This window comes from Notothenia rossii (genome assembly GCF_949606895.1).
Source record: "Notothenia rossii genome assembly, chromosome: 9".
In the NCBI taxonomy this organism is placed as follows: Eukaryota; Metazoa; Chordata; class Actinopteri; order Perciformes; family Nototheniidae; genus Notothenia; species Notothenia rossii.
This window is the reverse complement of record NC_136907.1, coordinates 28,290,447-28,308,574: the sequence shown is the minus strand read 5'-3', so window position 1 is coordinate 28,308,574 and position 18,128 is coordinate 28,290,447. Positions and strand designations below refer to the sequence as shown.

The 18,128-nt window shown below is 41.1% G+C and overlaps 2 protein-coding genes across 12 annotated transcripts in view; one reads left to right on the top strand and one right to left on the bottom strand.

The window, feature by feature from the left end:
- The window catches only part of tex14 (testis expressed 14, intercellular bridge forming factor), a 31,519-nt gene extending 19,906 nt beyond the window's left edge, over positions 1 to 11,613 (top strand). For 10 of the 11 annotated variants that reach the window (XM_079650307.1, XM_079650313.1, XM_079650310.1 and 7 more), the window contains 11 exons: positions 125 to 828; positions 1,489 to 1,579; positions 1,668 to 1,749; positions 3,318 to 3,451; positions 4,260 to 4,381; positions 4,519 to 4,867; positions 7,671 to 7,778; positions 7,897 to 7,993; positions 8,127 to 8,216; positions 10,775 to 10,882; positions 11,239 to 11,613. In XM_079650307.1, the coding sequence (XP_079506433.1) occupies positions 125 to 828; positions 1,489 to 1,579; positions 1,668 to 1,749; positions 3,318 to 3,451; positions 4,260 to 4,381; positions 4,519 to 4,867; positions 7,671 to 7,778; positions 7,897 to 7,993; positions 8,127 to 8,216; positions 10,775 to 10,820 (1,823 nt within the window). In that variant the 3' untranslated portion in view covers positions 10,821 to 10,882; positions 11,239 to 11,613. The remainder of the gene's footprint in view (positions 1 to 124; positions 829 to 1,488; positions 1,580 to 1,667; positions 1,750 to 3,317; positions 3,452 to 4,259; positions 4,382 to 4,518; positions 4,868 to 7,670; positions 7,779 to 7,896; positions 7,994 to 8,126; positions 8,217 to 10,774; positions 10,883 to 11,238) is intronic. The other variant, XM_079650306.1, reaches the window with a different exon arrangement.
- Positions 10,867 to 17,879, bottom strand: ska2 (spindle and kinetochore associated complex subunit 2). The gene is made up of 7 exons (XM_079650320.1): positions 17,777 to 17,879; positions 16,025 to 16,117; positions 15,452 to 15,628; positions 14,113 to 14,184; positions 13,452 to 13,494; positions 12,816 to 12,942; positions 10,867 to 11,931 (listed from the first exon to the last, which is right to left on the bottom strand). The coding sequence occupies exons 1-7, from the start codon at positions 17,843 to 17,845 to the stop codon at positions 11,805 to 11,807; spliced, it is 708 nt and encodes a 235-aa protein (XP_079506446.1). The 5' UTR covers positions 17,846 to 17,879; the 3' UTR covers positions 10,867 to 11,804.
- Between the last annotated feature and the right edge of the window lie 249 nt (positions 17,880 to 18,128).

Sequence of the window (18,128 nt, the reverse complement as noted above, 5' to 3'; positions counted from 1 at the left end):
AAAACTGACTATTAGGTGTGAATGCACCCTAAAACACCTACTGTAATAGTTTAGAACTGTGTAAGCGGTGTATGCTTCAGGCACATAATCAATCACAAAAGGATGACCTCAAACCCTCTCTCAGTTGTCCACAGACCCACATATGTGCAGAGACAGGTTTTCCTGGATCAACAGCTGCTCAGAGAGCCAGAGCTGGAGAGAGAAAGGGATGGATGTACAGAGGGAGAACCTGTCCACCATCAGGTGTACCCTTACCCAGAGCCAGTTAGTGTTGAGGAAGAACCTGAGGCGGAGACAGACACAGACGGGGAAATGGTGGAGCAGCTGGACGACCTTCGGCTGTCAGAAAGAGAAACGGATCATCAGATCAGCACCATGGCTGTCAACCTCAAAGTGAGCTGGGAGCTGCTGCAGCAAGCCAGCAGGAGCCTGGACACAGTGGAGCAACACATAGAGGAGGACCCACTGGACCAACTGCTCAGAGATGCTCCATCTGATATCCAAACAGACTCCTCCTCCAACTATTCAGGAGTCAGTTCGGCTGTTGGACCACCTTCAAAGAAGTACAGTGTGATACCTCAGGGAGGAGAGGATTGGGGGAGGAGCCTGGAGGCCCAGCTCCTGAGCAGAGAGTGGGAACTGCTGAGCCAGGAAGAGCTGGCTTTATGGCTCAGTAACTACCCCCTTAAAGAGCATGAGGAAGAGGAGGGTGGGTCCTCAGACCACTACATGACAGTGGCTGCTGATCTCAGCACAGAGGAGCAGAGCCACTACACGTCAGCTGTGGACGGCAGCCTTCCCTATATCATTTCTGGGAACAAGCAGCAGGTACAACAACACTGTGTTTTTTACACTTTTTTGAACACATTTTTCTATGTTGAGTATATGTCACAACTTTGTGAGGTTCTTATTTTTTATCAGCAACACTCATTTCCACTGTTAATGAAAAGAGCACCACAGGAAACACATTTATTAATATCAATAAATTATAACAGAAATTAAAATTGTCCTTTTTAGATATAAGAGGTTAAAACTGATAACACATGCAATTGAAAATGTGTGACAAGGTAAAAGTATTGTAGATTTAGGCAAAGCAATTGATAACAGACTTAAAAAAGCAATGCCAGAATTCAGACCTTTGTTAGTACTTAGAATTGTTTGAGGAGTGTTGTACTTCATGTAGTAGGGGGTTTGTAATGGGCAAATCACACCATTAAGACCACGAGGCATAAATACAAAAACATGCAACGATAAATGTAAAACCAAAATGGAATAGTTAAGATGCACATGTTGGGATTACGTGAATACATACAAGCTTAAGAGAATGCCCATCTTGGCGTATACCCAGTGTATACAACTGTTTATTACAATCAGCACATCAGCTGTGTATGTGGACCAAACTGAAAAACCTTTTGTTGCTTTGACTGAAATGCATTCAGTGACCTCAAATTCATTGTCTTTTATGCAAACATGATTTGTCCCCTCAAGACATCCAGTTCAGAAGAAGATGCAGATGTTACTGTGGAAGTGTGCAAGCCTGCACCTAGGGAGAGTCGTCTGCAGGATACTCACAACACTCGTAAGTTATTGATATTGTGAAAAATGGGAGAAAGATTTTTGCAAAGTGGCATAAATATTTACCAAAGTTTCTCTGTTTCCCTCCTCAGACGATGAAAACAACTTTGAGAAAATAGACACTGATCCAGATGTCAGTGGAACACTGGCTCAATGTACACCCAAAACTAACATGTAAGAACACTAACATGCTAGCTTTATATTGTAGGTGCATTGATGGCAAAGATACGTTACTCCACAGGGACAATATATGATACTTCAGAAATATATAATGTACATAATGTATTTGTGTAGGCGTATCAGTGCTCTCTTTCTCCAGACAAGCTGAAATGTCTTATCCTAGGCTTATTCTCTTAGAGCAAGGGTGCCCAATACGTCGATCGCACAGTTAGTGTGGGTAGATCGCATGGCATTAAAAAAAAAAAGTTAGCCTATCATCCATCCTGACTATGACATTTGCCACTTGATTGACGTACAGGTAAGCCAGTCTGAGATCTCATCTACTCTAACACGCAGTTAGAATACAATAGAATGGGAGGGATGAAACCCTCTTTAATGGTCACACATGCAGAGCACACAGCACACGCAGTGACATTTGTTCTCTGCATTTAACCCATGCTAGTACCAGGAGTCTAGTACTAGCATGCACGGTCAACCATGCCAGCTGCAAATCACCGGCGAGCTGATTACCTAGAAAGCCTTCCAATTTATACCATTCTACTAAAGAAAGGGTATCAAATTGACGTAATGACCAAAAGTGTACAGTACTTGTATTGTGCCATACGGGTTCATGCAGTTATGCAAGGTACACCAAAATAATGCAAGCTATACTCAGTGGGCCCTATATATATAAATAAGTATATGTTCAGCATTTTTTATGTAGGTAGACAGGCCCGCCCCTCCCCACACGCAGATCACGCACACTGCGTGGGGCCTCACCTCGCGGAGGGAGCCTCATACCCCCCCCCCCCCCCTGTCGACGCTCGCAGCACAGAGGGCCTCATGACTTTACGTTGGGCCACAGATTGGGCCCTGTAGGTAGATCATTTGAACTTGGACATTTTAAAAGTAGCTCCCAAGCTGAAAAAGTTTGGTCACCCCTGTCTTAGACACACCTGAGTGGTTATGAGACATGACATATTTAGAACACGTCGGAAAAACTGTGACCCACAAACAAAACATTAGCTTTTCCATTTAAAGTCTCCCATCAGCACCGCTCCAACACATGCCTCGGATGATCCATGCTAACAAGTGAGCCCTGTTTAAAGAAACAATTGATGTTTAAATAGAAAACGTATTTTCAAAGCTAGTCATTTAAAGCACCCTCCTGATTTGTGTGGGAATTACTCTGGCAGAAATCATGTAATGATGTGATTTTTTCACATACAGACTCATATTGTAACTGCTCATGCACACATTGAACATGTATTGTTGGCCTCTGAGCCTAGTTTTGACCTGTTTAATAAATTAACAGACTTTAAATAATGTACATTAATAAATACTATATATTTGGTCGTAGCTAATTTATACTGTAAAGTGTTAGGTTATAAGGTCCATCCCACAGTACTGTTTCTCCTTAGAAGCTGATCTTTGTGTGTGTGTGTGTGTGTGTGTGTGTGTGTGTGTGTGTGTGTGTGTGTGTGTGTGTGTGTGTGTGTGTGTGTGTGTGTGTGTGTGTGTGTGTGTGTGTGTGTGTGTGTGTGTGTGTGTGTGTGTTTGCGTGCGTGCGTGTGTGTGTGCAGGGCTCAGTTAGACATGGCTCTGCTAGCTGAACTCTCCAGCATCAAAGCCTCTCCAGCTCCGGCTCAGGAGAAGCTCTGCAGTATCTCTGTCAGCGGACGCGGCCCCCCCTGTAACAGTACCCCACGTAGCCCAAGTAAAACCACACATAATGTTCTCTTTTATGAAAATACCTGTTTGTCACACAATTGGACTTAAGTGTTTTCATCATGAATGTTTGGGAAGTTCTCCCAAGTTTAAAGCTACTACTGATAACTGTGGAGATGGAAATCTCTAACATTTTGAACCTGCGTGAGAAATGCAAAGCAAACTTAACACAGTGTGAGATCTACACTGCAGAGTGGTGGTGCAGTGATGATGATTTTTCTAATGCTGACCCAGAAGATTTGGAAATATTTCACAAAATAATATCTTTAGCATACAAACATTTATGATACTTACACATTTTGTTGAGCAAGGTAATCTCCACATATTAACCCCACTTTCAGATTTTTGAAGCGTAAATGTAATCTCCAGATGCAAACAGCTAACATTAGGCTGTAAATGCATGACTGCTAAGCTAAAGGCTAGTCTCCTTAAAGCTTCGGACATTTATCAGTTGGGTCATTTCTGACGTATTGTAGAACAAAATGTGAAAATCTCTTGAGCTTGTATCAACTTCAGATCTCACAGGAATTGGTGAAACGCTGACTTAATTCTTGGTTTTAGTAGTAATTCCTGCACCACTCTATGTAGATGGACAGGAGGGGGAATACAGCAAAGATCCTGTTTGGAGAACCAGGTTTCTCGCTGTGACATAAAAACTATAATAATAAACGGCAGAAGGGCAACTGTAACCTGGACTTGCATCTTACGTGCATTGATAGATATTTGATAAACATTTCAAATAAAATGTCCAGTACAGGAGAACATAAGTGACATGAGGTATTTCCCTGTTTTGACAGACGTACGCAGACGTGTGATGACAGGTTTCATTGAGGCCAATCTCCAAGACTCCCCTGTGTGCGACCCCCCCACCCCTGTGTATCAGCAGTCTGAGAGCTTCACCACACCAAGAGACACCTCAGTAAAGCTCACTCATTTCATTATCCTCACTCGTGAAGGACCCAAACCAACATAGTGTTAACGTGCCTCCTTTTAATTCACTCATTCGTACTTCACATTTGCATTTACGTGTCCATTTCTTTGCCCCCACCTTTCAAGGTAGACTCTGACAGCAGTCTCCAGGGCTTCTTCACCACATGCCAGGAGGAAGAGGTGTCAGAGACTGCCTCTACTGTGGAAGGAGAGGGAATGGTAGAACAGGAGGATGGAGAGGGAGAAGAAACTTCTGATCAGAGGGAGGAGAGTCAGGAGGAAGTGGGTCCAACAGGTGTATCAGTGGAGGAAGAGGAGGAGGAGGGCAGGGCGGAGGAGGAGGAAATGGAGGAAGGATTACAGATGGTCAAGGAGTGCACTGAAGGAGAAGAAAACATGGAAGCGGAGGAAGGAAAAAGTAATGATGAAGAAGGTAGTGAGGAGGAAGAGCATGACTGTTGTGACCCACAGAGAGGTGAGGACCAACAGCAGCATGGATTCTGATGATCAGTCAGTATTCTGAAGCATTAAACATGAAGAATAAAAAAACAATGCTGCTCTAACTCCCAATCATACATTCATGTTAGTTAAATGACCATATTTTATACAAGTATCTCCTGAAATTTGGCAAAGTATTATTTTATAAGTATATACTAGGGATGCTCCGATCGCCAATTTTGGGGCCGATCGCCGGAATCAGTATCGGCCTATACCGATATACCGATCGCCGATCCGATCGAGTGGGCGGGGCATTTGGGGATCTTCCATTTAAAGTGATGTTTAAAACTCAGTTAATGGGGCTTCCACAAACAACAACCAACAAAATTATTACATTCAAATGAAGTACATTATTCAAGTTTACATTAACTTTGGAGAATAACACGGGAGAGATGAGCGGAAGCTCTCTCTCCCTCTCTCCTGACAGTCTGTCAGTATCTCACGCAGCTCACTGATCCAGTAATGAGTGACCCGACAGTGAAGAATAAATATATTTATAACTAGTTTAGCTTGTTCCAGAGGTAGATCAAATAGCTAAGTGTGTTAGGTCTAACTCTGAGTGTGTGTTTTGCTCCGCTCACCGGTCTGTCACAGCGGGTGGAGCTGCAGAATTTCTGCTCACACACGTTGCATACCGCTATTTTACTGTCATTTTCGGACACCTTAAAATACTGCCAGACTGGTGAAGCCCTTTTGACGAGCTTGTTTTGCCGCGCACAGAAAAGTGTCATATATTTTACGTCATAATTTTACATCATCCGATCGGCTCTCGCGATCGGTATTTTGAGAGCACCGATCGATCGGAGCATCCCTAGTAGTGTTTCTTATTGAAGTCACTTGAACACAATACAGCGCTTCCTACTTACTGTCATGCAGGGCCGGCCCTTGGCATAGGCAGTATAGGCGAATGCTAAGGAAGCATCAACCCATCGGGGGCGCCAAAAATTGGGGAGAAAAAAAAGGAAAAAAAAGTTAGAAATAATTTTTTTTTTTTTTAAATGTCATAACAAAACAATTTCCCGATTTTGGATCAACAAAGTACATCTTATTATCTTATACTAACATAACTACGCCTATATTACGTACAGCGTCCATAAAATATGGTTTTAGTGTGCAATTATAGGCTTACATTTTGTTTTAGTATTAATTTAAAATAAATCAAACTCCCAAAAAACGTATACAGCTTCTGTGTGCTTTTATTAACATTGGAATTTACTGTGTAAGCGGCCGCGGGGGGGGGGGGGGGCTTTATAGAGCTCTCTCCTGAAAGACTAAGCGGCTCTGATAACCTCAGCTCAGTGAGGTATGTGATCATTATAGTTATAAAAAAATAAGAGAATAAATGAAAAACAGGTATGAAATACTATATGACAGTAAAGAAAAGTTGTTATTAATAAACGAGAATACAGTTTAAAAGGGGAGTGATTTGTAAAATATCCATAAAGAAAAAGAAACAGTTCTGTTTCATATGGGTGTTGAGAGATGTATCCATAGATCTCCTAATGTTCCTCTCAAAGTGCACCAGATTGATGCTTTTAACTTCAATATTAAGAAAAAATAATCTTCCCGGGGGAGCATGCCACTGGACCCCCCGAGAGGAGGTTAGGTCCACCCCCCACTTAAATCATGTTCAAATGGATAGGATACTAAATACATTTGCACACATCTTGTGTCCATATCTTTCTGTTTTGGTGGTCATGCGCCAGCTAAAATCTTGCCTAGGGCAGCAAATTGGTCAGGGCCTGCTGTCATGTATTCATTTGAGCAGATTTGATGGCGCATTGCAGTCACCTACTGGGTTTACTGGATTAACGCATAGGTTATAAATAAAGAAAATAAAAGAAATTATTGGAAAATTATTAGAAAATAATAAATATTTGAATAAATATATTAAATAAATGAGTGTATAATTTATCTGAAGTCTTCCCAAGCAAATAGGTTTTATTACTTTACTAAGCACCCCATGGTGAGTAGCAAAAATCTAAAGTGATGTATCATTAACAGTAAAGTATAGCAGCGCAGTGGGGCTGCGGCTCCTTCACAGTAAAAGCCACATTGTGGTTTACCAGCTCTATGCTTTTAATGTGAAGCAGCAGCAGGAGGTCACATTAGAACTAGCTTAATATATCCGGCTGTGAGAGTTCGTACTTATTCTCATCAATTCAATCAAATGACTGTGACACAGTCCTGTGAATGTTGTGCAGGGGGGGGGGGGACTCCATCAGTAACAATGAATATGATATACAGACAGCTTTCTGAAAATACCTTGGGCTTCAAAAACTTTAATGGATCCTTATAATCAATTTACTTTGTTTTGAAATATCTGTTGACTTTTAATACATTTATCTACAACTAGTTCAACATTTACGGAAGAGGATTAGGGCCACATGAAAAAAATATTTGGGGGATGTGAAAACATTTTAAGATTTTTTTGAATTCTGACTTTAATCTCAGAATCGCACAGGTAACTTTCTCGAACAAAATAAATAAAAGTCAAAAATGTATTTGTTTTAGTTCCGATTAAAAGGAAAAAATAACATTTTGTTCTGAGAGAAAAGTCAGAATTCTGACTTTTTTCTCCCAAAAAATATTTTTTTTTAGTTCTGAGAAAAAAGTCAGAATTCTGAATTTCATCTCAGAACAAAAAATACATAAATGTTTCATGTAAAAACTAAACTTGAATTAAAATGTATTAAAAATATCAAAAGTATAATTGTATGTACCACCCCTCACCACTACCCAGATGTTAAAAGCTTTATGCATTTGGCTTTGTTTCCCAGCTGTGGGGTCAGAAGTGGAGGAGGAGGATGAAGAAGAAGACATTGATGACAGGAAGGAAATTGCAGGCAATGTTGAAGAAGGAGGAGACAACGTGTTGATGAAGATCCGTAAGCAAACAGACATGACAATGAAGCAAATAATCCAATGTCTGGCCTTTAAAGTGGAACGGCAGTGTGTGTTTACTGCCACTAACTCTAAAAGTCTTGGATGTATGTCTGTGTTCAGGTGAGCTCGCTGCTGACCCAGTGGCTGCCCCCCATCAGATAGAGCTCAGGGTGTCTCCAGGCTCACAGAGTCCCAGCGTCTTTGATGACACCAACAGGTGTGTGTTTTTAGACTTTTTTTGTCATTCGCTTCACTTTTGACCTTAAAAATACAGAATTTCAGGATTTCAGACTTTGGGCGAGTCTTTGTAATGCAGCATGAGTGTGTGTGTTTGTGTGTTCTCTTTTCAGAGCCCATTCAACACTAGATGACGTGCTGCAGGGCTATTTAGAGGAGGGCACCACAAAGAGCCCAGTTGCAAGTAAAAGTGTCACCAAATTGTGAGTGGTGTCACGTACAGACCGGCTGCACAATATTTTTAAATCTAAGAAATCACATTATGGAATAGTGTAATATTCAAACTGGAGGAAACAATACTTGTCAAAGGTTAAATGTGTTAAAATACCATTTGAATGAATGGGGAGATGAAGATATCCCGATGCATATTTGCGCGAAAAAAACATGTTTATTTATTGACTACTACCAACACATAAACATATGGAAATAGGTTACTATTTAAAAAAAAATGTATTTATAAATGTATTTAGGAACCTATCCATGTGATTTTAAGTGGGGGTCAACCTCAAATCCTCTAGGGGGGTCCGGGGGCATGCTCCCCCGGTAAGATATTTATTTTAATTTTGGAGTTAAATGCATCAATCTGGTGCATTTTGAGGGGAAAATAAAGAGACTAGATCTATGGAAACACCTATATTAAACAGAACTGTATACATTTCAATAATCATAAAATCATGGCCATAACCAATAACATACCATTTCCAATATGAAAAAAACACTGAAACTTATAGTTATGTGTGTCTGTGCTCCTGAACCAGCCTCTCCTGTCTCTCTCCTCTCCTCCCTGCTCCTCTTTGAGGCAGCAGCAAAGACTAGTTTTAGCTCTCAACAAGTTTTAAAAATGTATCTTACCTTTTTTCACCTAGTTAACTTTTTATTTATTTATTCATGCATATTTTACTAATCACATTACATGAAATTTAGCTGACGCTTTTATCCAAAGCGACTTATAATGACCGATTACAGGGACATTCTCCCTGGAGTAACTAAGGGCTAAGTGCCTTACTCAAGGGCAAACTAGTGGTGGTGTTCCTGGCGGGATTTGAACTCACAGCCTTCCGATCTTCAGCCCACCTCACTATCCATTAGACTACCCTACACTACCCTCTCAAATGGAAATATGTGTTTACATAAATGGTGACCACACCGTTTGAGACCCACTGAGAACTTAGACTAAGTTAACTATCTAAACACTCAGAGAGTCCTTTACCTCACCTGGGGGGTATACTACGAAGCAGGATTTTCGCTTAGCCGGCTAACTTCAGGGAAAACTCGGGGTTTCCGGTCCTACGAAGCTAGTTCTCTTTTTAGCAGGCTAGATCTCCATGGTAACTTATGCTGTGCGGCTAACCTGCCCCGGAGCAGGTTAGGTTGCAGGCTAAGAGCTCAACTCAGTGAAAGCACTGCCTGCTGACCAATCAGAGCTCAGTGTGCAGAGTTTAAAGCGATCAAGTCATATTACAGGAGAAAGGAAAAACAGAAAAGCTGCCGTTGCAGGAAAGACGGCCGGCAAAAATCACAGACTGTGAACGTGAACATCAATAGAATATCCCCTCCCATCTTCAGAGCAATCTGACTATTATAACATGAGTGTTAAGAAAGCTTACTTAAATATCTGCCACAACATAAGTAACCGGATCAGAGTAACATTAAGTACAGTCCGCGGCATATCACATCAGAATGTATCATATATTTCCTTATCTGAGTCAGCTGAGGCGTGTTGATCTGGCCGTGCAACACTCAAAGTGTCACATACTGTATGTAGAACTATTATTTTAAGCAACACATTAAGTTGACGAAACACTCGAGACAAATGTAATTAAAGTCAGATCGTGTCTTAGACGGGGCAGTGATATCATAAACCTGTTAATGTACGCATTCAAACACTTTTTCCAGCTGTATTCACCTTGCAGGTGTGTGGCTATGTGACTATGTGGCTTTTATCCTGGATAAAGTGTTTAAGTCATGGATATTTAAAGTTTAACTTCTTCATATTTGTCTAATATTATAGTTGACTTTTCATTCAGGAAGTATGACGCTGCGCTGTCAGTACGCTTCTCCATGTTTGTGATTGGTCGAATGCTCCAAATACCACCCCTTTCATGTGAACGCGCACCTAACTAGATAGGACACGGCTGGCTTGAGCGATCCACTTGATAACCCAGTTATCGTAGTACAGTTTAGCGAGAGCGTGTATGTTTTGGATTAGGCCAACCGGCTAACTCAAACATATCCAGGTTAGGTTGAACCAGCTTCGTAGTACAGGCCTCTGAGCTGAGGTTATCCCGAGCTTGAATGACACACAGAGACCAATCAAGGGCTTTGATTTATGATCTGTATGAGTGGCCATGTTGGCAGGCCACATCATGTGGACAGCCAGTCACCCTGTGTGAGGCAGGCCACTTAACAGGCCAGAAGGAGGCGAGATCAGAGCAAGGGAGCGAGGGATCATTGTCCACAAGTTAATCGATCGCAGATGGCGTCGTGGTCACGGACGAATACAAAAAAAAAAGTTATATAAAAACAGATTATATTAAAAAACAAAACTAAATGGGTCGCGAAATATACTTGGGCGGCCGTTAATATACCTGGGCGGCCCGCCCAAGGATAGTCTATGTGTGGGAAACCCTGCTTATTATGTTTTAATTTGCAGGGTAGAGACCGCTCAGTTAGTCATGCAGCATGGCAGCTGTTCATCTGTCTAACAAACTGCTACAGCACAATAGAAAACATGAACTAATGCAGTGCCTCCCTTCTTTAGGATTCAGCTGTTTGAAGGACACGCTGAGGAGGATGAGGATGAATGAGAACCAGTAGGAGACCATTCACACACACTCACAGCTCAACAACCTGAAGAATATCCCAACTGGTAAACTTTATTAAGATTCATACATAGTCTGCTTAAGAGAAACCTGGGCTAGACTAAAACAAACACACACACACAGCAAGTCAAAGATAGGAAAGAAGTATTTCACAAACAGCAGTTTCCTTATATACAGCACCTGTAATATAATTAGGTTATCACATGTATCCGTTAGCTAGCATTAGCAGTTATATTACCATTATCAAGCGTATTTACAGTTTTATTTGAAATAGACTTTCTATCCAAAGTGCAAGAATGCTAAATCTTCTTTTCCATAACAAACTCTTTACATTTGATTCCAGAACTGAATAAGAAATGTGTTTTATCAAACAACTTAAACAAAATGTACCTTTTTTTATCAGTACAGGAGGATTGTGTGAGGACCAGGCTCAGTGTTCATCAGTCAAACTAAGGAAGTGTTCTTTGAGGTGTGTTTCTTTGAGTTATTTACAAGAGCATTTGGCTTGTTGGTTACGAATACTAAAGGCAGAGCTGTATTCATTGACTTTTCAAAAATGTGTTCAGAAATTCTGTAAACTAATCAGTTTGTATGTAGCAGGTAAAAAGATTCTGCCGTCTTCAACGTTAGAGCCATTGAAAAAGAGCCGTTTTTTTTTTTTACATTGTTCTGTATAAGAATGTTTGATCAATAATTGACCCTATTTATCTTAACTTGACAAAGTTCTTGAGTGATGTGTTAGCTGTAGATGTTTCTTAATAAAAAAAAAACAGCTGCAGCTTGAGCATCTGAATACCCATCATGCTTCAAACCTGTTGAAACTGCAACAGGAAACAGCGTGAGGGCTGAAAACACGGCCAATGTACCCACAAACATGTGGGGGCCCTCAGTATCTTTACTACTCCAGATGGAGCAAATCCATAGACACCCCCCCACCCATCACTCAACAGTCTCTGGGGGCCGGGGGCCTCACATGACGAGACGGACGTGGCCCTTCCTGTCCAGCTCCACCAGAGAGAGCTGCTGCAGGGCCTTCAGCTTGGCATCGCTCACCTTCATCTTCATCTGCTTCATCTTCTGCACACTGAGGGGGGCACTGCAGGGGGGGGGGGGAAGACACAAACAGCTGATCATGCCAACAGCAGGCTTTTCATTCACATGATGCAGCTAATGTGCACATACAGTGGTATGCCTAAAATGATATTTTAAATGATTCACTTTTAACTAATGTAATGCTTGTTTCGTTGCTTGAGAAGCTGGTGGAAATAGTGTAGGTTTGTTTTAGTACAGTTTTAAGGAAACAAAAGTTAGGGGGGCAGCTGGGTGGGAAAGGCTCTACAGTGGGGGGGCAGATCCGCCCCTGCATCACGGTCACATAACTTCACATCACAACCGCTAAACTAAAGGCGGCTAATGTTCAGCGTTTGGTAGTCACATCCACTTGTTAGCAACCGCTGTATTTTTGACAGATAGAAGCTTCAGACATTCACCAGTGGAGTATTGGCTCTGATGTCATTTTTGTCAGAGAACACAAAGTGAAATCCCCTTCAGCTTGTGTGTCAAATGCCCATGTTTGTACTAGTGTTTGTTATCATTATTTTAGATGTGATAGAGCAGGGTATACCTTTATTAGAGATGCATCTGTTGTTTTTAGAATGTGCGTCAGGATGGACACCTTGTCTTTATCTGCAACCTAAATCCACCTACAGGTACCAATAAATAACCTGAACCTTAACTAAAGACCTTAGTTCAGACATCTAACCAAAAACATGTTCAAAATAAACTTAAAGACGCGAGAACTGAAAGTGGTCAAATGCTAACTCATTTCCAGAGTCAGGACTCATTCCTGTACTACTCTGAAACATTAGTCTTGCCAACAGATATACATCTTCATACAAAGGCATCATTCAAATGCTACCCACGTAGATATTAAGATGGTATTGTGCTGAAAATGGAAAAGAATGGGTGTAGTGTCTCGACCTGTCTGTGCTGCTGTGCTGCTGCAGCTGCTGGTAGAAGGTGTTGAGGTCGGAGAGCTTGATGTTGGCGCGAACACTGAGAGGGAGCGACTCAAACATGGCTTCACTCAGATCCTCATACTCACAGCCTGTGGACACACACAGATATCAGCCATAGTTTGACTTCCCACTCATACCAAGTGACATCTTAAACCAAGTAGTGGTGACAGGAAATGGGTTATAAAACCATCCAACAGCTGGTGTACTAGATACTGACTCTACTGACCACATGTAACACTGATTGAGTCTGGGTTCCATGACACTACCCACACAAGATAAACATGTCATTGTGTCCTACAGACGTTAACAATATACCCTTCTTTAGACAGGTTGCTCTGATTGTTATCTGTTGCATATACCAAAAGAAAAGAGACCCAAAAGCTGTTTTCAAAAAGGTCATGTAGGGAAGAGGATTAGGGCCACGTGGAAAATGTTTTGAGTTCTGAGATTAAAGTCAGAATACTATATTTTTTAAAGTCATAGGATCACCAACACTTTACCAGCTCCTCCTGAGGGGAACAGGACTGCCTGTGCAACATTTCTGAGCATCCTATTCAACAGTTCAGGACAGTATAGTGTCAGAGAGTGGGGGACTCACTCGGTGGCTGCGGGGGTTCAGACGCTGCTGCAGCAGGAGGCGTCTGAGAGAAAAGCAGAAATCTTTAGTGTGACAATGGCCAGGGGAAGATGAGATGTGTGTGAAGAGTCTCACGATGTGTTAAAGGGAGGACAGCACACAGCTGATTCACATTCATCTTAATCCACATGGCATGAATACAACGTCAGAACCACGATTTGTCGGTGGTTCTGGGAAGGGCTACAGGCACTCGCCGCTGGATTGTGGACGTCATTGCACACAAATACAAAGCAGGTGGTCTTGTGCTTGATTGTTATATGAACAGCTACTGTGTAGTTATGGCAGGGAACAACTTAAGTCCCAGCCTCCTCCAACAATGCAACAGAAATATAAACAAGACATAAGTGAAATATACAAATAGAATAAGATGAGCTATAGTCAGAATGTAAAATGATACTGCTTATTGTAATAATAGATAAATATGTGAGATGCAAACAAATGAATGGTATGAAGTTGTGTTGCTCTACCACCTGGGGTAAAGTGGCAGTGGGGTAGAGGTCCCAAGTACATTTGTCGATATTAATATTTGACCTGCGGAGCGCGAGACGGAACAATCACCACATCTGTAGCTGTTGTTTTGTTCTAATGCAGAGGTCATCAGAGGTTATTCATCATGTCTTACCTCTGTGGGCTCACTGACAGCTGCACCCAGCAGCTCTGCTGACTCCTGCTCTGACTCTGTCGCTGGATCAACCTGCAGCATGGTGACACACACACAATCTCAAAAAGTATTTTTTGAAGGTTTGCTGGTTGATAGATCATATGCAGACCGAGATGTCTTAGCTCCGCCCCTCCAAGAATAAGGAGAAAGCAGGTATAGGTAGGTTGGAGTTGGGGGGGGATTTTTCCACACTATGCTATATTTTTTTTTCTAGATCACATTAAAAAAAACTATCTGTTGTGTTGCTGGCTTTGTCAGTCTGTTAAAACGAGCCAAAAGCCAAAAATGTACAAGTCCCAGTCTGTGACATTGGACATTTTGAAGACTCAAAACCCCAAGCAGTAGGTAGAATATTAGCTAGTCTATTTAATGTGCACAGAAAATAAATAGTTAACTGAATACTGGGATGGAAATTGCCTATAAGCACTCAGTAAAACATAAACACACACAAAAATCTTCTGAATGATAAGAAGTATAATTAAAACATAATGCACATTACCATTTTGAGAGAGAGTACCTAAGTTAAAGAACTCAGAAAATAATCTCTTATCGAACTGTGGCTCCAGTAAAACACACTGACTGCATCTCTACATGGACATCATGGTGTTTACATGAGCACAGAGAGATCGGGTTATTCATGTTCCCTGTTTACATGATAAATACTAGTAACCTGGCATTTCGATGCCTTTTCTCATCTAAACTATTCAGTATTTGTATCTCTCTATCATGACATAAAGAAGAAACTCCTCTCAAGAAGTGAGACGCTTTTGCCGCCGCCGCCATCACTGTTAACTGATTAACTGCTACCAGCTTATGACTTACTTTCCTCTTTGAAAAACATGTTCTTATGTCCATGTTGTCTGGGGGAGAAAACATCAAACCAAGAGATCGTCAGCTTTGATTTTCGCGGTATTAACCATTTCCTGAACATTTGGTGTGTGTGCCTTACCTCCGCTACCGGCATCGCTTCATACAACAGATCTGAGCTGTCCAATTATGACAACACTCCTTAAACATGCGCGCTATGGGAGAATCTGCCTTGGTACAAAGTACCAGTGAAAACATGGTACGGCGTTTCATTGATTTGGGCATTCTCTCAATAAGCAAGTGGAATGGATTTGATAGTGAAGCACTGACACAGCGCTCTACAAAGTGCGGCGAGTGGATAGACCGATTCACGGACTTTCCACAGGGTAAAAGTGGGGGGGTCTAAACTAATCATTTCAAAAAGTGGGGGGGGACTTGTCCCACCCTCATATAATGGCTGCGACGCCCATGGTATAAGTACACAGTGTGGTACCTGCTCATCAGTGGTATGCTGGAAGTGTTCGACCAGCTCCATGGCCGTGCTCAGGTTGATTCTGATGGAGTCCATGGATTCTTTCTGAGCCGCTGCGATCTCCTTCACCTGCGAGCTCAGCGCTGTGTGTTTGGCCTTGATGGCCCTCAGGTTCTCCAGCATCAACGCCGGGTTCTCCTGCAGGAACACAGTGCAGATACACACATCTTGTGTATGGTTTCTCATGTATAATGTCAGAAAGAGTCCGAAGGTCTGACTCTGAACTGAATTTGAAGTAAAAATAAACTGATGTTATGTAAGGTACACAATTATACACAGGTATGATTAAACAACAGTTAAAAAGTTGTTATTTATCTTTGGAAGAGTCAGACAGAGCTCGACTTACAGAACTGTTAAAAAACAATGCCATTCCTCAATGAACTGTGTTTATATTGGAGGTTGTACAATGACATTGCGTAAACAGTGTAGTTACATGTTGTAATTTGATCTTCAGTAGTTGACAGTTTGATGTCCTGCAGACTTCATCCTATCTCGAGTTGTGTAAAAAAGAAATGGCTGCTGTTATTCCATTACCTTAGCAGGACATCCATTCTCTGAAGCGTTGTTGATGAAGTCCAGCTTCAGACGCTTCTCAATGTACTCCAGGTCTGCCTCTGACTTCAGGAACTGCAAAGACACTCAGCTTTATGTTTTGGTACTACATGCACACAAGTTCACCCTGCCTTTCTGATCAGAAGTAGGCCTGGGTTTTTCTAGATATATTAAAAAGAGCAACAGAGAATTAAAAATCTAATCTGATAAGGATGGTGCATTCAGGGTCAGTGGAGCTTTAAAGTAAAGGTGATAGGACCAACAAAAGCCATAGTTGTGTAGTGATGACTATAATGTAGGCCAACCCGGTCAAGTTAGCATAACAAAGGCTCTCTCCACTAAAAGCAATATGTTTTAACAATGGATTTTGGAATATTGCAAAAAACAAGATTTTTGGCAAAAACACATTTATGATACTAACCACGTTATTCGGTTTGAAACCTTAATGCAATTGCCTGAAGTAGAAATGTAAATGTTATGGTGCAGCTGCTCTCTGCAGTTTTCAGATGCTTTGACAATACTATTGCACTGCTAGCTGTCTGATACAGTAGTGCAATGAAGTCAGAGCACCTGCCAACAGCTCAAGTGTGTAGAACGCTCCCTCGCTTGTAACCATTTCTGGCCGGAGCCCTTCTAATGTTGCACTGCTTTTCTAGCAGGGCCAGCATCCCGACAGTAAAAGAGGCACTGGACAGATAGAAGATTAACCTCAGTGAGTTGTGAGTGTGTCATACATGTGAGAAGCCCAAACAGATCCCTACAACCTCAACCAAACACCAAAACACATAAGTCCTTTAAAGTCATTAAAAAGGAGTAACTTACAAGCAGAGGTGTACGGAGTACTCAGATTATTCACTAGTAAGTAAAAGTAGAAATACAGTGAAAAAACACTCCTACATCTAAAATGTACTTAAGTAAAAGTAAAAATAGTATTAGTACAAAAGTAAGAATACTTGTCATATTTGTAATTTCTTAATTAAAGAAGGGTTTATTTGAATTACTTGATATACTATTGTGTAGCTTAACAACTTAAATAATGATAATAAATGATCATGTATAAGCTGATTTTTATTTTTATTAATAATTCAAATCTGTAAAATAAATGTAATCGAGTAGAAAGTACAGTATTTTCCTACCTAGTGTAGTAATATAATGAAGTAGCATAGTGTGAAAATATTGAAGTAAAGTACCTACATTTTTTATTGAAGTACAGCATGAGTAGATGTACTTAGTAACATTTCACCCCTGCTTACAAGTATTATCGTAGAAACATGAAATACATATTATATGTATAAGCTGTAGTGAAATGAGTGTTCCTGAACGCAACCTGTTTCAATCTGTGTGCGGCCAGTTGTGTTCACTGACCGCTGCTTTAATGGTGGCCATGTTATTACATGTTGAAAACAGCAGAGCTGGGAAACGATTTCACAAAGCATCTTTTTTGGCTTACGCCCGACGCAATAACGGCAACAGTTAGCTAGTGAAATGGAGGTTTTAATAAACAAGGTTGTGAAATGTACTGCAGTTAGACAGGCAGCTGAATGTCGCAAATGTGTTTGAATTGTTTTTTAATACAAAGAGAAAAGCATGAACCGCCTGCTCGTACTGTGGGAGGAGTAATAACTCCTCGGATATAACGAGCTGCTAAACGTCTCTGAGATCGTTAACAAGGATTAAAAGCAATTTCACAAGATGAATACAAGGGAAAATATAATAGTTTGACACTGAGCTTACCATCGCTTCTAGTTTATCAACTGTGGTCTCCATGTTGAATAGTTTCCAGCCTGAGGTGGGATCTGTCATTGGCCAGCTGTCATAAATGGAGGAAGCTGATTGGACGGCTCTGCTGCCCGTCTCTTTTTGTGGAATGGTTAAAAAAAATTCAAAACAACTTTATTAACAAAGTGTATTTCATCAATTTAACACTTTAAAACGCGGTGTGCGTATTGTTTTAATTCAACTAAACAGCATAAAAAACAATTTGCTTAGGATTACTGTATATAACAGCCCATTCAATTTTTATGTTTTGAATGACCATTTTTAGCTTTTACACCAGTGTGGGTATTTGTTTCTGTCGGGAATTGAA